At 32.8% G+C, this 24,981-nt stretch overlaps 1 protein-coding gene across 1 annotated transcript in view; it reads left to right on the forward strand.

The window, feature by feature from the left end:
* The window catches only part of ATRNL1 (attractin like 1), a 1,293,617-nt gene that overhangs the window by 525,556 nt on the left and 743,080 nt on the right, over nt 1-24,981 (forward strand). The window contains exons 22-24 of the mRNA XM_069099032.1: nt 10,218-10,312; nt 14,039-14,117; nt 16,279-16,436. Of these exons, the coding sequence (XP_068955133.1) occupies nt 10,218-10,312; nt 14,039-14,117; nt 16,279-16,436 (332 nt within the window). The remainder of the gene's footprint in view (nt 1-10,217; nt 10,313-14,038; nt 14,118-16,278; nt 16,437-24,981) is intronic.

Raw genomic sequence — 24,981 nt, forward strand, 5'->3', positions numbered from 1 at the left:
CTTTGTTTACTCATTACCTATTCTAATTCCTTCAATTTCTTTTTCTTCTCTTATTTCTATAGCTACCATTTCTAGTACAATATGGGGTAATAATGGTGATGGTAGACATCCATGTTTCATGCCTTGGGAAGCCTATTGAGAAGACTTCTAGCTTATTTCCATTATAGATAATACTTGCTGATGGTTTTAAATCGATATTACTTATTTTAAGGAAAGGTCCAGTGCTCCCTAGTGTTTCCAAAAGGAATGAGTGTTGAATTTTATTAAAGGCATTTTTGCATCTACTGAAATAATCATATGATTTCTTTTGATTTTGTTACTAATATGGTCATTTATGCTGATGATATTCCAATATTAAACTAGTCTTACCATGTGATTAGAGTATACAATCTTTATCAGATATTGCTATGATCTCCTTGCCACTATTATATTTTATTTTTCATCAATATTTATTAGGAAAATTGATCTATAGCTTTCTTTCTCTGTTTTTGTTCTTCCTGATTTAACTATAAGCCTTGCATTTATGTCATAAAAGGAATTTGATAGAACTCCTCTTTCACCTATTTTCCCTCGTATTGGGATTAATTGTTCTTTAAAGGATTGGTAGGGGCAGCTAGGTGATACAGTGAATACAGCACCGGCCCTGGAGTCAGAAGGACCTGGGTTCAGTTCTGGCCACAGACAAGATACATACACACAAACACTAGCCATGTGACCTTGGGCAACTCACTTAACTGCAATTGCCCTCCCCTAACCCCTGCAAAAAGCAAAAAATTAAAAAAAAAAAGGTTTGGTAGAATTCACTTGTGAATACATTGGACCCTGAAGATGTTTTTCTTGGAACACTCCTCAATGACTTGTTCGGTTTCTTTTTCTTAACTCTTTAAAAACGTTTTCTTAACTCTTTCAGTGAATCTGGGCAATTTAACTCTAAGGTAGTGTTATTTCCTCTTATGTGAATCTGGATAATTTATATTTTTGTGAAGATTTTTCCATGTCACCTAGTTTGTCAGATTTATTGGCATATAATTGAGCAAAATATCCTAATAATTCTTTTTTTCCTCTTTATTGGTGATTAATTCACCCCTTTCATTTTTGATACTAGTCATTTAATGATTTTTCTCCTTTTCCTGTTTTTTTTCAAGTTAAGTTAGTCTATGGTTTATCTATTTTATTGTTTTTTTCCTTCAGAAAACCAGGTTCTAGTTTTATTTATTAATTCAATGGTGTTCCTGTCCATTATTAATCTCTCTTTTGATTTTCAGAATTCCGATTTGGTATTTACTTGGGGGGAGTTAATTTATTCTTTTGTAATTTTTTTAGTTACATGCCCAATTCATTGATCTGTTCTTTCTTTATTTTATTCATGGAAGCACTAAGAAATATCAATTTTCTCCTAAGTACTTGCTTTGGCTGTATCCCATAAATTTTAGTATGTTGTCTCATTGCTATCATTCTCTTGAGTGAAATTCTTGATTGTCTCTATAATTTTTTTAACCCACTTATTCTTTAGGATTAGATTATTTAGTTTTCAATTAATTTTCAATCTATCTTTGCACTGACCTTCATTAAATGCAATTTGTATTGCATTATAATTATAATTGCACTATAATTCTAAATTCATTATAAGATGCATTTAGTATTTCTGCTTTTTTGCATTTTTTGTGAAGTTTTTATGCCCTAATATGTGGCCAGTTTTTGTTGAGGTGCCATGTACTGTTGAGAAAAATATATCCTTTTGTATTCCCATTCAATTTTCTAAAGAGTTCTATCATATCAAACTATTCTAAAAGTCTATTCAGCTCCTTCACTTGTTTCTTTTTTATTTTTTCATTCATTCTCTGAGAGGAGAAATTTAAGGTCCCCTAGTAGTAAACAAGCAGCCTTCCCAAAGAAGAAATGAAAAGTATGTGAAAGAATGTTCCAAAACATCCATAATATGATATTAAAAAATTTACATTTAAGATTTTGCTTCATGGAGAGCAAATTGGGAGAGCTGGAAAAATGAAAAGGCTAAGTTTTCAAGAGGCTGTGGGAAGACAGGCATACCATTGCAGAACTGGTAGTGTTATAAATTTTTCACCTTTATGGAAAACACTTTGGAACTATACTAAAGAAAATAATTAAATTCTACATATATTGTGTATCTCTGTGGTTCCTATCTATAGCACTTTAAGAACATAACATTTTAAATGCATTATCTCTTTTGATCCCTACGATAAACCTATAGATAGAAGCTATTATTGTGAGGTAGAAGTTATGATTCCCCCATTTTACAGATGAAGAGACTGGGTGTGAAAGTTAAATGACTTTCCCCAGGCAAAAACAAATAGCAAATATCTGAGGCAGGATTCAAACACAGGTCATCCTGATTACAATTCCAGTACTCTATTTACTATATCATACTACTTTTTGGTGGTTTGGGTGGACAATATGATTAATATGAAATGACAAGGAAATGTGGAATTTAATAAGAGTATAGGTCATAGCTATTAGTAATAAGGAATTGATAATCCTACTCTGCTTTGCCCTGTGAAAAACCATTTTTATAGAATTGAACTATATCCTGAGTATCATATTTTAAAGGAATTCTTATAATCTGGAGAGTAAACGGAAGAGAATAACTATCATGTTAAATGCCCTGGAGTTCATATATTTCCAGATCAGTGGAACGACCTGGGAATATTTAGGCTTAAGAAGAAAAGGGGGGGAGGTGGTGGCTAGGTGGTGCAGTGAGTAAAGAGCCAGCCTGGAGTGAAGAGGACTTGAGTTTGGATCTGGCGTCAGACACTTAACACACACACACACACACACACACACACACACACACAACTAGCCATGTAACTTTAGGAAAAGAGAGGAGAGAGAGAGAGAGAGAGAGAGAGAGAGAGAGAGAGAGAGAGAGAGAATATGGGCTTCTAAGTGTTGACTTTAGGTTTTTAAATAGATAAGTATCACTTTAAGAGCCAAACATGCTGAATGTGAGGAAAATTCTCCTAACAATTAGAACTACCTTAAAACAAAATGGGCTACAGTGGAGACAGTGGTTGCCTCTCATTGGAAATCTTTAAGCAAAATATGTGTGACTGCTGATTGGCTAGGTAGTTCATTTTTCGTTATAGGCTTAACTTATCCCTTCTGACTCTGAAATTCTTGATGGGACTTTAAATTTTTATATCTATTAATTTTTTTCTTATTAGTATTGGCCTCTCTAGCCTTTTAGAATGTTTTTATATCTAATTCTCCCATCATATCCATTAGCTATTTCCTCATACCTTGCTTTAGCAACCAATTTGACAAACATAGAATCTATGCCTTCAACTAAATAATCGCCAAACAAGGGCAAGGCAAAGTCCTATGGCATTCCATACACTAGAGACCTTTTTCTAGGTTGACATCAGTCATTGTGTGTGTGTGTGTTGTCATTCCTATAGTTCTAAATTCACCTAACAGTATGCATGCAATCAGCAGGTGTTTGTTAAACATTTACTATGTGCCATGCACTTTGCTTAGTGCTGCAGATACAAAGAAAAGTAAAAATAGTCCTTATTCACAAGGAGTTCATATTCCACTGAGGGAAGCAGCAGGCAAAGAATTATGAAGATGCAAAATATGTACAGAGGAAATTGGAGGTAATATATGCATATATATCAATTCGCATATAGAAATTTCTAGGTAAACATTTTACTAGAAAAATAAGATAGCAATAGTATCTTCAAGGATGTGTTATCCTTAGACAATTTGAATATTTTTTGAGAAAATTTCTTCCTTTCTACATAGTAAATCACTTACAAGTGTTTCTATAGACAAATTGCATTGCAACTGAGTAACCATTTAAGTGACAGGACCCAGATACCTACAAAAATGAACTCTAAATATATCATATCTACATACAAATAGCTTCCATTGTGTTACTCTAAGTAATTATATTTTGATTTTTTGCTTCATTATAGCTAGAGATAATAATAGAAATAATAGTTAGCATTTCCATAGTATCTTGCAGTTTAAAAATACCTTACATATTACTTAAATTGACTTTCACAACAACCTGTAATATAGGGACTATTATTATCCCCATTTTGTAGATGAGGAAACTGAGGTGTAGATAGGTTAAGTAACTCGTTCAGAGTCACACAGCTTATAAGTGTCTACAACAGGATTTGAACTGAGGCCTTTCTTACTCAAAGCATTATACTTTGAGTATGCTACCTAGATGTCATTATGAAATTTTCTTCAAAAATTAGAATGATTTCATACTTTTAACATCTTATACTTATTTTAGTAATGTACTTACCATAGGATTCTAGATTTAGAACTGAAAAGAATCTTATAGGGTAAGTCTACGATCCTTAAAGATTTCAATAAGAAACATTAATTAATGGAAATTGGAAAAAAGGAAATGTTGAATATCTTAGCAAACCCTAACTTGTCACAGTTTTGTGACCAATTCATTTAAAATAGCATATTAGCAGAAGAGAAGAACTATACTCTAGCCATTGCATTCTGTCTCAAAAAGCAAACTAAATTCCTTAATGTTATGACATTAAGATACAAGCAAATGAAGAAAAGTAAACAAAGGATTTAACCATCCCATTAGATTTTATGTGTCTTACAATCCAAACAGAAAAGGTTATATTTCTTTAAAAAGAATAGAATAGCCTTTTCATGATATCATTACTTGAAATTTCAGCTTTTTAATGTTCAGATGTTTTAGAGCTTCAATATGCTGTTTTCAGTAAAGTTTGGTCTCAATTTAATCATCGGCAGCTGCATTTCCAAGAAGTGTTGGTTAATGATAGTGTGAGCAATTTCAGTAAATTCCTTTCAGTTTATGGGATGATTTTATTTTCATCAATATTATAAAATTATTATTGGGATGTATTTATATTCAGATTTACCTCTTGAGTAGCTTTCTAAATCTTATCTTTCCATTGTAGGAATATTTTTCTTCTCTATACAAGTAGAAAATTTTCAGTAGTAATGAAGAATAAGGTTTTGAAAATATAAATTCACAAAATATAATGAGTTTGTTGTCAGGCTTAGATGAGGTAATGATCTTGCATATAAACCTAAAAATCTTATTTAAATGTAAGTAGCAATAGTAGTAGAATAGGAGGAGGAGTAATAAAAAAATCATTAAACACTTGCTTCTTCTCTGGCTCAAACTATTTGTTCTTTAATCCAAATGAACATTTATGGTTTATGATTGTAATGTTCTCACAGGCCTTATCACAAGTAGACTAAAAATGGACAATTACTTCTGCTTCTCTGATCAAGATAAAGTAAAAAATTTGTCCATCACTGGACAAAAGTTTCCTTGGATCTGTTCATATTGATCAGTATCATTTTGTCCTTAATTTTCTACTAGTCTTCAAAAATTGTAACAGATAGTAAGATTCCTTTCAAATTTCAATCTTTATCAAACCCTAAAATATAAGATCTCAGAATATGAGGCCCACTGATATTTAATATCCAGAAAAAATCTTTATCATCATAATTAAAATTAATTTTGATTGTGTACATTATTATTTCCTAGTAGTTATTAAAATATCATTTTAGTCTTAATGTGAACTAATTTAAAAGGAAGTGAAATTGAAAGTGTGTGTGTGTATGTGTTGTGTGTGTGGGAGGGAGAGAGAGAATGAAACAAATATTTTTTGTAACATTTTCTTATTCAAATCTATTCAGAAAGCCTAGTCTTAAAAATGTACTGTTCCATAAATTTGTATGTAAGTCTTCTTAAGGAAAATAGATGAATCCATAAATATAGTATTTATTCATCCTTTCTGTGTTGTATAGGAATTTATAGGCAATTATAATATGGCTTACCTCTGCCTTTTCTGCCAACACACACACACACACACACACACACACACATACTTCTTTTGTTTTATGAACTGCACTGTGAACTTTTTAGATCCTGTACAATGAGTATCACCAGTTGGTTATAGCTTTGGGACTGGAGTTTAAATATATGAGAAAAAGAAGACATCTTCCAATCCCTTAAGTGGACTTTTCACTTGTGCTAGAAACTATGGGCATAGTTCTTTATCTAAAGATTACCCTTTACTATAGGATTCCTTCAAAGTCTAGGAATCAAGGCAAGGGTCCATTCTCAAATGTGGGTAAGAGAGTTCTGCTTGTTAATATAGATTTTTTGTTAATTCTGAAAAAAATATAACACTACACATGTTTTCAATAAATAAATTTATACATACTAACCATATATTTCAGTCATAATTGGTTCATTAAATATCAGTTGGCTTTAATATACAAAATATATTTACAGTGCTGAAGAAAAAGATACAGACCTTTCACATATTTCACCTCTTCTTTCTGTTGATTAGTTTATGAAAATCTGAGATCAAAATGGTAGCAGTATTCCACAGATACTTTGTCTATACAGAGACTACTAGGTTAAAATTTCAAATCACATGAGGATACACAAAATAAAATATTGGCCATGGACTTATTTGAAATAATTTTAAAATATTTTAATGATTACTTATTATCCAGTTATTTGGTTTATCATTTATTGTGGAATAATTTATTAAATGTGTCATATTCAGATTTATTTAGCTGGCAATAATTCTTATATGCTGACTAAAGAGTTGTGTGTTTTGGGGCAACTAGATGGCACAGTGAGTAAAGCGCTGGCCCAGGAGTCAGGAGAACCCAAGTTTGGTTCTGGCCTCAGACACTTAACACCCACACAAAAAGAACTAGCCATGTAAACTTGGGCAAGTTACTTAACCCCAATTGCCCTCCAAAAAGGCAAAAAAGAGAAGATTTTAGGGGCAGCCAGGTAGCACAGTGAGTAAGAGCACCAGCTCCAGTGTTGGGATGACCTGGGGATTGAATCCGGGCTCAGACACTTAGCACCCACCCAGAAACACCTGGCCATGTAACCTTGAGCAAGTTACTTAACCCCAATTGCTTTTAAAAAAAAGAGTTGGTTTTTTTTTTTGCTTTTTGAAGGGCATTTGGGGTTAAGTGACTTGCCCAAGGTCACATGGCTAGTTTTTGTGTTAAGTGTCTGAGGCCAGATCCGAACCCAAATCCTCCTGACTCCAGGGCCAGTGCTCTGTTAACTGCACCACATAGCTGCCCCAAGAATAAATAGTTTTTGCTTGCATCTTTTCTTTTTTTCCATTTTTCAAATGCTTTATTAACTTCTGATTTACATCATTCATTTCTGCCAGATTTGAGTTGCAAATTTTCTCCCCGTTTTTCTGCTACCCACCACTCCAAAATAGCAGTCCCACAGGATATCCCCTCCTCTAATGTGCTCTCTCCCATATTTTCTCTCATACCCCTTTCAACTTTTCCAGTAAGGCAGGGTGGATCTCAATGCCCCAGTGCCTGTATATCTTAATGATAGTATATATATATATGTATGTATGTATGTATGTATGTATGTATGTATATGTATATATGTATAAACATTTGATTTTAAAACTTTCAATTTCAGATTAATTCCCTTCCTCCCTTGTCATCCACCCTTACTGGGAAGATAAGCAGTTCAGTATAGAATGTACATGTGTAGCTAATGCAGAACAATAACATTGTAGATATATTGTAAAAGACAGACTATATTTCTCTCCCTCCTATCCCAACTCCTACTTGTTCTGTTCTCTACTTTCATCCCGTCCCTTTTCAAAAGTGGGTGCTTCCAACTTCTCTCCCCCTGAGCCTGCCCTCCTTTCCATCATTCCCCCTCTCATCCCCTTCCCCCCTACTCTCCTATAGGGTGAGATACCCTATTAAGTGTGTATTTCCTTCCCTCCCCAAGTCAAATTCAATGAGAATAAGATTGACCCATTCCCTTTTGTCTTCCTATTCTTTCCCCTCATTTGTAACCATTTTCCCTTGCCTCTTCTATATGAGATAGTTTACTCCATTCTGTCTCTCCCTAACTCCTCTCATTATAATCCTCTCTCAACTCTTAATTTCACCTTTTAAGTATCATCCCTTCCTATTAAATTGGTCCTGTGCCCTCTATCTAGGTATACTTGTAAACATATATATATATATATATATATATATATATATATATAAATTCTATTCACTTCAACTATTTTCATACTGAGAAAAGTTTCATCAGTTACAATTATTGTTTTTCCATTTAGGAATGTTAATAGTTCAACTTTGATAAGTTCCTTATGATTTCTTTTCCCTGTTTACCTGCTCATGCTTCTCTTGCTTCTTGTATCTGAATGTCAAATTTTCTGTTCAACTCTGGTATTTTCATCAAGAATGCTTGAAAGTCCTCTATTCCACTGAATGGCAATATTTCCCCCTGATCATGATACACAGTTTTTCTGGCTAGGTGATTCTTGGTTTTAATCCCAGATTCTTTGACCTCCAGAATATCATATTCCAAGCCCTTCAATCCCTCAGTGTAGAAGCTGCCAGATCCTGAGTTATCCTGATTGTGTTTCCACAATATTCAAATTGTTTCTTCCTGGCTGCTTGTAATATTCTCTCCTTAATCTGGGAATTCCAGAAGCCAGCTATAATATTCCTAGGAGTTTTCTTTTGGGGATCTTTTTCAGGAGGTGATCGGTGGATTCTTTCAACCTCTATTTTTCCCTCTGGTTCTAAAACATCAGGAAAGTTTTCTTTGATAACTTCCTGGAGGATGATTTCTAGGTTCTTACTTTGATCATGTCTTCCAGGTAGTACAATAATTTTTAAATTATCTCTCCTGGATCTATTTTCCACGTCAGTGGTTTTTCCCATGAGATATTTCACATTGCCTTCGACTCTTCATTTGTTTGGATCTATTTAACAGCATCTTGATTTCTCATAAAGTCATTAGCTTCCATTTGATCCAATCTAATTCTGAAGCAATGATTCTCCTCATTGAGCTTTTGAGATTCTTTTTCCATCTGGAAAATTGGACTTTTTAAGGCATTTTTCTCCTCGTTGCCTTTTTTGAGCGTCTCCTGCCATTTGAGTTTGTCTATTTTTAAAGTTATGATTATCTTCAGTCAGGATGTTAACTCTCATTTCATAATTTTCTTGCATTGTTCTCATTTCTTTTCCCAATTTTTCTTCCACTTCTCTTATCTGCTTTTTAAGGTCCTCTATGCCCTGTAACCAGCTCCTATTTTCCTTTGAAGCTTTTGGTGCAGGAGTTCTGACTTCACTTTCTTCCTCTTGTTCCATGCTTTTCTCCTTTTTGTCCCCCAAAATAGGAGTCTAATGTTAGAATCTTCTGTCTGCTTTGTTTCCTTTTCCTGGTCATGTCACCGCTCAGTCACTTGATCCCTGGGCTTTTTGCCACAGTAGCCCCCAAGACAAGGGAGCTTTTGTCCTAACTGCTGGGGTTTTCACAGCTGCTGGAGGTATTAGATGGGTGCCCTCTCTGAGGTCTCCACATGCTCTGGCAAGCTGGACATATACCCCAGCACCTCCACCCTAGACTGCATTCCAGATCCAAGCAGGTTAAAGCAAGGGCGATTACCCCTCAGAATGGTCTCTTGGTTGCCCCATACTGTTCAGGCCAGGAGCTGAAGCTGCCACATGGTGCTGGCTGTCTGTGCCAGGCGTCTCAGTGGCTTCTTGCCCTAGGGGCAAAAGCCAGGCACTCCCACTTATTGCGTCCCAAAGTCCAGACTGCACTGACCTCTCCCTTTTCCTTCTCATCTATGTTTTGATAGTTCTGGAAATGGCCACAACTGGTGCTGATCTGGAGTCCCTCCAGCTGGCAGCTGGTCAGGCCTTCCCTGGGGTTAAAATCTCAGTGTGGGGCTGGATTCAGCTCCCAGAGCCCTATGCTGGCCAATTCCTGCTGGCCTGTTGGGCTGTCCTCAGTGGGAGGTTAGCTTCTCTGCGTCATTTTTTAGGTTCTGTAGCACCAAAGTTTGTTTAGAGTCCCCTTTCTACATAGATTGATGAAGGTGGAAGCCAGCACCACTGGGAGGTCCTGCTTCTACTCTGCCATCTTGACTCCACCCCTGCCTCTGCTTGAATCTTTTCAATAATTGTGTTTTTAATATATAATTGGGAAATTCTTTTTTTTACATTTTTTCCATCAGTTGCTTGATGATAAATTTTATATTTTCAGGGCAGAAATCTCTTTCTAACATCTAATAAAACTTATATTTTAACTAAAAATCTGCAATCTGTTTTAGATTCTATATTACACTTGGCAAATGTAATTTTAAGCAGATATGGAAGACTTTCATGCTTATGCTTTGCTTCGTCCACAGACAGCCTTTTGATTGACTACCAGTTTACCTTCAGTTTGTTACAGGAAGATGATCGCCATCATACAGCCATAAACTTCATTGCAAATCCAGAACAGGTGAGAAAGCATCTTTCATCTTCCATAACATAATAATACTAGGAGCGAGGGATTCAACTTTTTTGTTACATTTCTTTGTGATATTGCCTCTTCCCAGAGTTAGTTCTCTGTAGAGTTTTATGAATGATCCCAACCCTATCTCCCTTTTTGTTTTCTAAAATATGAATATAGATATGAAATTCACTTGCGAATAAGATTCAGGCTTTTTCTGTGAGCTTTTGTGAAGCTTTTCCAAGATGTTTTGTAATTTAAATATATCTTTCATTTTCAGACAATATACACAAGCATTCATCTTGTAATCATTCTTTCAAACTAGGAAAATTCTAATAAATTGGACATTCCTGATAGAAAGCATTTTGAGAATATTTACTCTTTACTAAAACATGAATCTTTTTTGGTCCTTTTGTAATTGTAGTAATTTTTTTCTGCGTTGCTTGAATTATGGCTGTTGCAACTTAGTATATCAGTTGTTGATTCATATATTGATGTATAAACTATTTTAGATATATTATTTAAATTGTATATATTTTAAAATCATTGCATCATTTGATTCAAATCAAATGGAAAATATATCCAGGTAAAGACACTTAAGATGACATAAAATAATGTGCATATTTTGCTATCCATTCTATCCATAATTACTCATTATGAAAGCATTGAAGAATGTTCATATTCTTCAAGATGTGTATGTAGACACACATGCATATTTATATACATATATACACACATATTTTTGTTCTTTTAGTTAATGTGAACTGTATTATATTTACAGAAGATATTCTGAATATTTATAAAACTAACATACCAAAGAGGTTTGAGATTGTTAAAAACCATAAATATTTTACAAATTTTTAAATATTTTGCTTGAAAAACAAATTTTTATGGGAATTACCTGGGAGAAAAAAATATTTTCTTTTCCATTACAGGCATATTTAGAGGATACCTTTAGCTAGAGGGTCTAATGAAGTCACTGAAATAGGGAGAAAAGGAAGAGGAGCAAATTCAATAATTGGATCAAATAATTAATTTTAGAATTCCCTTTTTCTTTTCCTTTCAGTCTTCTGTCCTAGTAAATAACAACTGTTATTACTGGGCACACTCTTTGGCACTTGTCTTTAAAAATTCACATTCTTTTTATAAGTGATTTATTTGTTTATTTTATTTTGTTCTGTCCATTAGAAATAATAGTTTATTCTGCGTGTGCTATTCCATACTTTGGCAGACTTGTTCATTGTGTTAGTTGATTTCACTTAACAGGTCTTTTCCCCCCTTTTACTATCTTTTTTTTTTTAATGGAAAGCCTACTTGTAAAGAAAAAGCATAGAAAAAAATAAACGTAATTTTAAAAGGAAAGGCAAGAGTTGAAAAATTAAAAATTAGAGGAAATTGCCTAGAAGATATGCTTTAAAAATGTGTCAGATTGGGGTGGCCAGGTTGCGCAGTAAGAGCGCCAGCCCCAGCGTTGGGAGACCCAGGATCGGTTCCGGCCTCCGATACTTGGCACCCACACAAAATAACTGATCATGTAAGCTTGAGCAAGTTACTTAACCCCAACTGCTTTAAAAAAAAAAGAGAAAGAAAAAATGTATCAGATTGAGTCTCATGTCATTTCATGGTGATTTATAATAATAATGACAATAACTAGCATTTATGTAGCACTTACTATGTACCAGTCATCATGCTAAGTATTTTATCATTATTTTCTTATTTGATTCTCACAACAACCCTGTGAGGTAGGTGTTATTATTAACTCCATTTTACAGATGAAGAAACTCAAGACAACAGAATTTAAATGACTTACTCCGAATCACAAAGCCAGTAAATGTTTATGGCCACATTTGAACTCAGGTCTTCCTCTCTCCAAGCCCAGTCCTCCACCCGCTACTGTAATTAATTAGACTATAATAACATTTGTAATTTTTTCCCTTAAAAAGAAAAAAAATTAAAATTTTGAGCAGGAATTCATGCTCTTTAAAACTGTCAAAATTTGTGACCAAAGAAATAAGGCAAAATCACTTAGATAAATTATGCTTCTAAATTTATTCAACTATCTTTAAAATTCTTGGCTAGTTAATGTCTAAAATAATCTGTAAACACTTTAATGTTTGTAATTTCCTCAATGAGTGTACTTCTACCAGTGTAGCTCACTTCTTTTCTGTCATTTCATTCATGTCTGACTCTTTGTGACTACATTTAGGGTTTTCTTGGCAAAAATACTAGAGTGGTTTGCCATTTTCCTCTCCATCTTATTTTACAGATGAGAAAAAGTGAATTGAACAGGATTAAGTAATTTACCTGGTCAATTAAACAACTAGTTAGTGTCTGAGGTCCAATTTGAACTCTGGTCCTCCTCACTCCAGCTCAGCTAATCACTGTGCCACTTAGCTGCCCAGTGTAGATCACTTTATAACTCACATAGACAATTTTCAAAGATTTCTCTGACCAAAAATATTCATCATCATGCAGTCAACCTAGTAATGAGCTTCTCTGAATTAGCCAGTTCTGAGACAACCAACATGTACTCTCAGGGTATGCCCTGATTCAGAACCTTTTCAGCTTGAGAAGGAACTCCTAGAACTTGGATAGCAGGTGTATAGCCAGCAGGAGCCCAAAGTCACTTTCATACCAGAGTGGAATATAAAGTTGGGACTTTTCGTGGAAGACCATTACATTGTTTTATACAAACACACTTACACTCACACATATACATCCATCTCTCTGTACATATACACATATATACTTTTATATGACAATATTCCAAGTAAAATAAATATGTTTTAAATTTGTATTTTGTCAGTAAAATTGAAAACTAAGTTGCTTAAAACCAACATAATTCTGTGTTGGGCTACTAAAATGAAGAAAGACTTGTCAAAACATTAACAAATAAAAAGAGTATTATCTAGCCAGTCTGTTGCTGAATTTCAGTTATTTAACCATGAGACTTATTTTAAGAGGACACACACTTGAAAAATAAAGTAATCAACACTAAAATGTAATAAAAGTTTTTTATTCTTTGGTATTTTACTCTCAGTATATAAGCCTAGTGCTTTCAAATAGGGAGCCCAGAAAGCATATTTTCTGAAGATTTAGGGAAAGTATAAATGTTGTATATTCTTTATTTGCAAATTGAAAATAAAAACCAATAGTAAATAGAAAATAGATATCACTCATAGTTAGAAACATAAAATAATAGAATTTTCAGAATTGTAAAATACTTTAGTGACTATGTATCATCAATACTTTAAAAAAAATTTCCATTATAACAAGTGGTCATTAACCCAGGAGCAGATTAGTTTTTAGGTTGAAAGTTGAGGTATAAATTAATATGAACAGGATTAAAACTTGGTCAGGGGAAAAAATAATAATGGAAAACATCAACTAATAATGAAATCTCTGAAGAAAGCTACCTCACTGACAAAAAAAGGGCATAAAATAAGTTGCTCTTATTTGTGCTGGAATAATCACTAGAGAAAAATTTTATGATGCAATTCTAGATTGCTAATATAACAAAATAATTTGCTTCTATTTTGCATAAAAGTGTATTAAAAATTATATTTTTTTCAAAAGAAAAAATCTCTCTTGGGGGTGAAATCCAGCATTCATTCTGTAGTGAAAGACACCTAGGATGAGGAATTGTTTGAGAAATGTATTGGGTAAGGCATAGTATTTAGGATGCCATGTTGTTTAATTCTGGTCTTTTATATTTAATTTTCTTTTTCTTGTCAGTCAAACAAAAATTTGGATATTTCCATTAACGCATCAAACAACTTTAATCTGAACATTACATGGTCCATTAGTTCAACAGGTAAGAATATTTTTAATGATATATCTCTTTTCTCTGTATTGTTAAAAGCACTAAATAGAAGTTATTCTAACATGATTGTCTTTTTCTCAAATTCAGTAGCAAACTTAAGATATTCTTTGCATTATCATTATGTTTTATTAATTGTGTTAGTTAAACATGGACAATAATTTGTAATATGAATAAAGCTTCATTAACATGTTAACTTTCTCCCTTATTCAATTAAAATTACATGGATAGCAAAAAACTTGTATTCTATTTAAAATTTTTAAATGGTACTGTTATGAAAAGCTGTGATTTTAATTAAGATAAATTACTCAGTTAATGACTGGAGAGACTGAGATTTAAATTCTTTGTTTCAGTGTTGAAGCTAGAATTTAATTATTAACCTTAATATTGATATTATACAATGAAATTCTTCTGTGTGTGGTGATAACACTGGCTTATCTGCTATTTTCAACCTATAAAATCCCTCCCCCTTTCAACTTTAGTGTTGATAGTATAAAAGCTTTATTTAATAAACCTTTTTAAGGAAAGCTTCTATGAACTGGATTTATTGCTATTTGAATAATACGTCCAAGGAAAAGTACAAATGCTCATGTTGAATTATACCCACCACCACCACTGTCACCCCTGGAGGGGGAAAGTATGTTCCCTTTCTCTTTTCTTATACTTCTATGAATAAAATGCATTTATATGAATAAAATGTCACAAATATACTATTGAATAAGACTGAAAGCTATCAATATTTAGCTTGCAAAAATGTGGAAGTTTAGATTTATAACTATCATCCAGATAAACGGTTAAAAATGGAAAGCCTTGATCTCAAAAGTCTTGAAGACCTGGGTTCAAGCCCTGCCTCTGCAACATTCTGGTTGCATGACCATGGCATGAAATCCCTTTTTTTCTCTCAGTGCTCTAGTCAGCTTTCTATAACTACAAATTGCAAAGAACATGTAGGGTTTTATTGGTAAAGAGGGTTTCCTCATCTTGTAGCTCCTTATAACAGTGAAATATAGGTCTAGCCCCTATCCTTATAAAATTTTAAAAACCAGTAATGTACATTTGCTAGTTTCCATACGTATCACTATCAATAATACTATATCTTTACCCACACAATGTATATGTATATATAATGTATATATTACACACACATGAATAATAGTTTATAATGTACTTAAGGATTTTGAACAATATCAAAACATTCAGATAAAAATAAAAATAAAATTGTCATCTAGATTTTGTTATGTCTAATTTTACATACCCAAATTATAGGTAAACTTCAATACTATAGAATTCATTAATTCAGGATTCATAATCACTGAATTTGACTTGGGCTGACATTTTCTTTTGTTTAATCACATGAAAGAGATTATCAAATGGGATGCTTAACATATAAAAACAGTTTATTTTCAGTCAGTCTAGAAATACCAGTAAGTGTATGCCAGTACGCTAATTCGATATCAGTTTAACATTGAAGCAGGATTAACTTGGCATCATTTTGTTCAATTAAATTCCAGAAATAGATATTGATTGCCTACCATGTATTTCAGGAATTGAGCATTTATTTAAAGTGTAGACTTTTCCTCTACTTCCCTATTATTTTTAAATTAGTAGAGATCTCTATTTTGAAATTTAGAAATACTAGTTCATTGGCTTACTTTTACACTTTTCATTGTGAATAATAACTACCAGAACATTTCTGATGGAGTTAAATGATTATTTTCAAAGTTTCATTCATAATATCCAATTTTAGCAAGTTGAATATTTGTGGTATGATTGAGCATGATATAGTGGCTCAAAAAGAGTTAGCCTGAGTATCAGGAAGACCTGAGTTCAAATTCTCCTTCTGACACCTATTGGCTGTATGAACCTAGGCAAATCACCTCACCTCTCAGTGCTCTGGGCAACTCTTTAAGTCTCTAATTAGGAGTGAAAGTACACTTATCTGGAAATTCTGATTATTATTGAAATAACAGAGCTAGGTCTTATTCCTAATTTATCATAATCTATAAAGGTAAATGTATTCAGACTATATTTTAAAATATACAGTAATAGTTTTTTTTTTTTTTAATAATGAGTGAGTGTGAAATTATACTGCTTTATTTTAACCAGACCTTTTGGCTTTACATGGATTCTAAAACTATTATTATTTGCATTTTAGCTGGAACAATATCTGGAGAGGAAATTCTGCTAATTTACAGGGTCAAAATAAAGGAATTCAGAGATAGTTTTTCCTGTGAAAAATTTAATTTCAGAGGCAATCCTAACATTACATTCTATGTGTATGTCAGCAACTTTTCTTGGCCAATTAAAATACAGGTAAGTGCAAATTATATTTTATCTGCTTGACTTAACAGTATGCATCATTAAAAGCAACTAATATTTTAGCCAAATATATGCATACAAATATCCAAATTGAAGGAGGAATAAAATTTCAAGTAATAAAACCACTTAATAAGATAATTAGCTATTGTAACTGATGATATTTAACTTGAAGGAGGTGTGTTGTATGTGTAGAAGATGGAATGGACTGGAGACTGAATCAGTCTTTTAAGGAATTGAAAAGTTGTCATGTAGAAGAGGTATTAGACTTAGCATACTTGGACTGTAAGAGGAAGCAGTTAGTGAAAAATATGAGGGTAGGGGAGCAGATTTTGACTTAACCATGCTGTCACTTAACCTCTCTGGACCTCAGTTTCCTCATCTGTAAAATGAGGCAGGAGGACTAGATGTTTTGTGAGTTCCTTTCTAGATTTTTCTATATAACTCTATGATCCCAAGTCACCTCTCTCCTGAAAAGAGGTGAATTTTTGCTTCTAAACATCATTGTTAGCACTTTAGGGCTTCAGGGAGCCAAAGATTCATTGGTATAAATGTTGTTACTTTTTTTTTTATCAAAATAGACCAAAACTTCTTTATGACTGGTTGAGAATTAGTGTGACTGAAAAATGTATCATCACCCTTTGGCCAACCTGGTAGTGAACTTCCTAAAATTGGTCCTCATATGATGGACATATAATCCATGAGAAAGTCTGCACTCAGAACCCTTCCCACTTGGTAAGATCTATAAATCAAAACAAAGTGCTGGAGTAGGACTCTCTATAGAATAGCTCTCCTAATTCTCACATTCTAACTTGCAGTCATTTCTATGCATATCACATATCACTAGAATTTGAATTCCTTATGGTCAGGAAACAGGTTCTATGTATTCCATAGCAACTGCTAGCCTACTTTTTAAATAGTAGGTGTTTAATAAATGTTTATTTAATTGAATTAATTTTATTATTTTTTAAATTTCTCAGTGAATGTAGAAATTAAATGCTTATATTCTATATTAGATATTAATAGTAGTTATTGTGAACTGTATTAAAAGATAAAATCACTTGAAATTAATTTTAGATGAGATAGTACCTAGTATTTTTAAAAATTATGTCTTTTCAACTAACTTTTTTCATGTATAAAGCAAAAATAATTGTCAGATGAGTAATAAAATCATTATGATTTTATTCATGTTACTACCTATGTGATTCTTAGAGGATTGAAGCCTGATATAAATATTAATTGAGAAATTAGTTTTAGGTTAGGGTATAGCCTCTAGAAGAAGGGAGTTGAATATTTAGCAAGAAGAAAATATTTATGTGAAACTCTTTCAAAATTAAAAAAAAGTACTTCAGTTGTTTATGTATACAGTGGTAGAAATTGTGTACTCAAGAGTCAAACATTTTCAATAACTGACTAATGAAAATTTTTCCAAGAATAGAGGGTAAATTATTTTCAATACTATTTTCCTAATTCTGCTATGGAGAGTGATTGATACAGAATTATAGCCCAGTTCATTTGCCATTATTGATATAGCTTAGATTTTGAGTCTGAGTTCAATCAAGTTCAGTAAGAAAAACACTATTTCCATGAATAGAACTTTACAAATAATATTTGAAATTTAAATACATTGTCATAATGTTTTTGTGTTTTATTCATTGATATTATAATTTTGTTCATTAATGTAAGTAAAGTCTATGGGGCATAATGGTTTATATGATAGAAATTTAAATGTTATTTCTATGTTGGAACTTTTTTCCCATATTTGAATGAGTAGGGTGCATGTATGTGTTTAATGCATCAAAAAAAAAACCCAACCAGGATTATTAATGTTAAAGATATATAACTTTAAATCTTCCTCATTAAAACAATCTAAAATAATGAGAATATGGAAATTACTTGCTATTGCTGAGAAACATACTGATCCTAATTTTCCATTCCTAACAGAATTTTGTAATATGACACCAAGAACGGTGCTACTATAATATGGCCTTGAAGTTTAATAAAAGACATTAGTAAAAACACTTCTACAGAAATGATGAATATTTGTAACATTTTATTGTTTTTCTTTAAGCACCTTTAACATATCTTTTTTTTTCTTTTTGACCAATGATAAGAATGGAATTTTTTTTCCCCTTAGGAGTTTGCCTCCTCTAATTGTGAAGATTTAAAATTAATGTTATCCCTTGAATAAAAAAAAGTTCTATCTCAAGTTTCACTCATAGACTTTGGGGAAAATAAAGTAGTCCTCTTGCTACACTAGCTCTGGATTCAGAGTTCTGTGAAGATGTTATCTCCTGTGTTAATAGACCAAACCTTGTAACTGAAAAAAACTGCTTAATAAAAGTCAAAAAGAACATCTGTCCTCATAATAAAATTTACTCAGTGTAGCATATTTAATTATTTCAACTTTGTTTTGAAGTTCCTTCTGAATATTTAACATTGCTCAGTGACAAATACTGATTTAAAAACTCTGAGGAGTAGAAGTTATCAGTAAATGTCATGAGGAGTTTTAACAATCTGTTGTTAATGAGGTACTACAAATCCAATTACTTTATTAAAATGAATTTGAAAATGAAACAGGAGGTTTTTTGTTGTATCTATTTTTAGTAACTGGGAAGCCAAAGAATTGTAAAATTTCAGAGAGGAAGGAGAACTCAGATGCCTTGTATTATAATTTCTACCTAAAAGAAATGATGAGTTCCCATTTGGACTTTGCTCAAAGAACTCAAGTGATGGGGAACCTGTAGGTACTTGAGGCAGCCTATCTCACTTTTGGATAACACCAAAACCTTTATGAAATTTTTTCTTATGTCAAACTTAAATTTACTTTCTCGAAGCTTCTATGTGTTATATGTCTTTTTCCCTCAAATCTAAGTTAATATCATGTAATGTGCTTCCCTACTCACACCTCAAAAATTTAATTATGTGTCAGTGAGTAATTGAAATTAAAGATTATGGTATCCAATAAGGCAAAATCCTTTACAAATGAGTACCAGAAAATCTTTATACCTAAAGTGTTTGCTTACTTCCTCTACCAGATTCCATGGCATTTTAGCTGGAGAAGGAACAAATGTACAGACTTGTTTGGGTCCAATTTTGGTATCTCATGCTGTTGTAGTGATTCTTCTAGAATAGCTCTTTATCCTCTAATCCTACAAGAAGAAGTCTCATGGAATTTTCACTAGGGCATGTCCCCTTAAAAACAGACTGACTCAAATGGCAAAAGAGGCTCAAAAAGGCAATGAGGAGAAGAATGCCTTAAAAAAGCCAAATTTGCCAGATGGAAAAAGAATCTCAAAAGCTCACTGAGGGGAATTATTGCTTCAGAATTAAATTGGATCAAATGGAAGCTAATGACTTTATGAGAAATCAAGATTCTGTTAAACAGATCCAAACAAATGAAAGGATAGAAGGCAATGTGAAACATATCATGGGAAAAATCACTGACCTGGAAAATAGATCCAGGAGAGATGATTTAAAAAATATTGGACTACCTGAAAGCCATGATCAGAGTAAGAACCTAGAAATCCTCCTCCAGGAAATTCTCAAAGAAAACTGCCCTGATGTTTTAGAACCAGAGGGAAAAACAGAGGTTGAAAGAATCCACTGATTCCCTCCTGAAAAAGATCCCAAAAAGAAAACTCCTAGGAATATTATAGCCAGGTTCTGGAATTCCCAGATCAAGGAGAGAATATTACAAGCAGCCAGGAAGAAACAATATGAATATTGTGGAAACACAATCAGGATAACCCAGGATCTGGCAGCTTCTACACTGAGGGATTGAAGGGCTTGGAATATGATATTCTGGAGGTCAATGGAGCTAGGATTCAAACCAAGAGTCACCTACCCATCAAAACTGAGTATCATGTTTCAGGGAAAAATATGATCATTCAGTGGAATAGAGGACTGTCAAGCATTCTTGCTGAAAAAACCAGAGTTGAATAGAAAATTTTACATTAAGATACAAGAAGCAAGAGAAGCATGAGAAGGTTATGACAGTGATAACTGAAAAATATTAGGCCTTGGATGAAGAACCCAGAAACCAGAGAGAGGAATTGTCTTGTCAAATATAACATAAAAGTCTTAGCACTAACTCTGATAAAAGAATAACAGGAAGAACCCTTACTCTGGAGTCAGAGAAACTGAATTTAGACCCTGTCTATGATGCTTACAACCTGTGTGACCTTTGACAAGTTATTTAAACTATCTGAGCCTCAGTTTCCTCATCTGTAAATAGAGACAAGGCTAGGTACTATTTTCCTCACAGTGCTGTTGAAGAGGAAGTACTATTTAAAGTAATTTAGTATAAAAATTAAGAGTAAATTAAAAAAGTAAAGTAATAAAATTAAAGTAATATAGAAATGTGAGCTCATATCTTGATTAAATCTACAGTTTTTTATAGAATAAATAAAAGCAAGAAAGTATATTCAGTGGAGGATTTAAGGAGGATTTATTTGGAGATGGCTGGTAATGGTGGTGGGGTAAGAGGATTATGTCCCTCAGAGGGAAGACTCCTAGCCCATTTCAGTCACCATGTCCTGATATTTATGCCTATTCTACCTCTTTAAAAAAGGGATGCATTTATTTGTAGCTTATTACAATTAAAAGGTATAACAGACTTATACAAATGAGAAAACTAGATCTTGGAAAGGTAAGTGACTTTCCTACCACAATATAGCTAGTAAGCACCATTAGTACAATTGAAATCCAGGTTTCCTGGCTCCTTATCTAGTTCCATTCACATTAGACATCCAAGGGACATATATTCCTTGAAGGTACTAGAAGATATTATGCATGGACACTATACAATCCTGGCTTCTAAATGAAACCCCATATCCAAAATTTGTTGGTTATTCTCTGTGTGACAATGGACAAACTGGCATGCTTCAGTTTCATTACCTGTTAAATGATTCCACAATTGTTCCATGGATCCTGTGACATAATATACATAGAGACCTTTCTAATACCCACAAACTTTGTAATTGAATAGCAAAAGAAAGAAAACGGGAAACTCCTGGTCCTCCTTTGGGCTCTAAAGCAAGGACTCTTTGGAAGTACTTCTAGCCATAAATGGAACACCAGAAATGTAGAGGATGAACAAGAGGCTTGTTTAATCCTTCTGCTTTTACCTAACATCCTATGACTTTCTCATTAAGAAGGAAAGCATTTGCTTTTGTCACATGGTTTATCATTGCCCCTAATGGGCTGTTAACGAGCTGCCAATTCAATGTAGTTTGGGAGGGAACAGCCTAGAAGGATTGCTTCAGGGACTTTGCCTCAGTGATCTTGCCTATTTGTTTTACATGCCTATAATCCTGTACTACAAAATTCTTACAAATAGTTATTTCAGCATCATTGACTACGTAGTGATGATTAGTTAATTATCATTAAATATCACACATTGGTCTAATAAAAAAAACAAATAAGAAAACAAAATTCAGAATAGAATGAAAGGGAAATAGTGGAAAATAGTTAGAAAACAAATTTAAAATTAAATAGAAGAGAATGAAGGCAATTTTTTGACTGTTCACAACATATAATGAAAGAAAAAGGGAAAACGTAGGCCAATAGAAACTGGAGAATCTTTGGCAACAGATTATCATTTAAATTTATTTATTTATTTTAAATTATCATTTAAATAAGTTCTACCAAAACTAATCACAGAGACAGAGTAAATACTTAAAAGAGGAAGGAGACATTGTAAAGGCATACAACTTTCAAAGAATTAAGAATATTGATGAAGGAAAGGACTAACCATGATTCCAGAGTACCGATGATACTATGCACCTCTAGGAGAGGTGACAAATTCAAGATGTAAATGAGAAATATGTGACTAGTATGGGAAATTGTTTTGCTTCACTATGTAATTTTACAGTAAGATTTTTGATTTTATTCTTTTAATTTTAATTGGAAAGAGATGAGGAAGGAAGGGAAAAGCAGGTAAGGATGGGTTTTTCCTACCCTCCCCCTCTCTCATCTCTCCCCCCACCAAAATAAAAAATAAAAGAGAAAGAAAGAAGGTCAAAAGGAATCCTAGACAAAGAGGACAGCTTTGAAAATTGCCTGCTGAATTTATTTTATACTTAAAGAGAAAAGCAAACTCCATATAACAAAGATTTTCAATATATGCAATCCATTCCTGCTTTGGAATTACATATATGTGTGTGTGTGTGTGTGTGCATATAAAACATTATACACACATATATATTCTATAATACCAATAAAACAAGGATACTATGACTACAGTGAAGAATTTCAATCACATGAATGCTTGTTCATGATCACTAATAAGAGAAATAAAAATCAAGACAATTCTAAGATTTCCCTTTACACTGAGAAAATAGGAAAAGGTAAGAAATAAAAGTATATTTAATGTTAAAGTGGCTGTGGGAAGACAGATACACCAACACTGTTGGTGATACTTTGAATTGGGCAAAAATTCTGGAAAGGCATTTGACATTAAATGACTAATACGTTTACTTTTTTTCATCCTTGTGATCATGCTCATAGTCAAAGTTCAGAGGTCAATGATAAAAAGAAATGTATAACATACACAAAATATATCAGATTTTTTTTGTTACAGAAAAAATCTAGCAACATAGTAGATACCCAGAATTTAGGAAATGGAGAAAAGAAATTTTGATGCATGAATTTAATTTCCTTTATAAGATTTTTCATTTCCTTCTCCACTGTAATCATGAATTTTATTAAAAATGAAACATCTCTAATATCAAAGGTCACTTGATAACAATCAATTCATATTAAATAAAGGAGAAATGCATGACCAAAATTGGGATTATTTTGATGCTTTCTATAACTAGTATCTTAAGTAAAAATATCATTATAGAGTATGCAAGTATAGTATGGTTTTTGCTACAAAAGAGAATATTTTCTATAAGTCATAACTTTCTAGAACAATTGCTCTTAATTAATTTGAAAATCCCATAATTTTATAGCCTACTCAGCCTAAGTGGGAAAGCTAAGAATGTTCATTTATCTTACAGTCCTATTTGTAGTAATTGTCTTTTTCCATAATGCTTATGCCATTTCAACTAAATAAGAAAAAAAAAACAAAATCAATCAGAATAAAAGAGCTAAAATTGATCAATCAAAATGGTCAGTTTTTGTATAACATACATATTTTGTGGTCTTTTGTACTTGTTTGTATAAGGTAGGGATTGAATTCATATGAATAGTGCCTAGAACATTTATGACACCAAAAAGAATCAATAACAAATTTTCATAACTCTTTTATGGACCATTGAATATTTTGTTATTTCTATTTTTAAATATTTGTTGTATGGAATGTTATTATTTATGGATCTGTATTCTTAAGAGAAAATTGGATTGAAAATATGCTTTTTATGTAGAATGAATGTTAATGATTTTTTCTTTGAAAAATGTGTAATTTTATTTGTACACTTAAAATGTAGTACATTGAAGCTTACAGTGCCTTTCTGTAAAAGCTCCTTATCACTGGAAGAACTGTCAAGGAAAGGGAGTGTGTTACCTTTTGAGGTAGAACATTAGAAAAAGAGGAATAAGCAAAAACAAAATAAATGTTTACAAAAAAAATTAAAAAAAACATTTTAGTATAAATCTTATAAATATGAGAACAAATTCATAGCTTTTGAATTGAAAAATTGGACATATGAATGAGACTATGGGATTTTATTTATATGAAAATGACTGAAATCCTTAATAAAGACACAATTAATACTCAGACATAGCAGATTAGACTGGCTGGTATTTGAAAGGCTCAAATATTCAATTGTGAGCTATTTGGTAAATAATCCCTACCTTTTTAGAATAAATATCATGAACTTAAGAGAACATTTAACATAAATGGATGAAATTAATTTTAAAAAGCATTTGTTAATCATTTACTATGTGCAAATTACTGGGCTAAATGCTGGAGATTAAAATTAAAAACTGAAATAATCTCTGCTCTCCAGGACCTCACATTCTAATGGAAAGATGAGAGCACATGTATAAGGTTTCATCTCCAAGTAAATTAGAAAGTCCTCATGGTTCTTAGGGTGCAGTAACAAAGCAGAAAGCAATGCTTCTTGTTTCATGTGGCAAGAGCATTTCTCATGGAAACCAGTCATACCATTTAAAATTGTCAAAACAGGCATTTAAAATGCCCTTAACTCATCCACAAAATCTTAACAGAAATAGATTTTATTACAGAAATTGATAGTATCAAGAGTTTTGGTGGCAAAAACCTGTTTTTCTGGATCTTCAGTAGCTGCATGAGCAGTTCCCAGTCTGTATTTCCACAGGAATTGCTTTTAAGCATGATGTCTGAGGACTGTTGGGATAGAAGCAATTGCATTTGATTGTCCCTTAAGTTTGGGTTCTTGAGCGGTCTCCATCAGAGTCTGAAGGGAAATGGTGGTCATGGTCGTGGTGGTGGTAGTTTGACTTGTCTGATACATGACAAATCTTTTCTCTTCCTCTTTGGCTGTTTCAGGTATCCTGGCTTGCCTACCCTGTGGGTGGCATTTGGCTGGTAATTGGAGATAACTTACCCTTTTGT

Source organism: Petaurus breviceps, unplaced genomic scaffold, assembly GCF_028583685.1.
Source record: "Petaurus breviceps papuanus isolate PSGF00001 unplaced genomic scaffold, PetGlider_PUasm1.0 37, whole genome shotgun sequence".
Classification (NCBI taxonomy): Eukaryota; Metazoa; Chordata; class Mammalia; order Diprotodontia; family Petauridae; genus Petaurus; species Petaurus breviceps.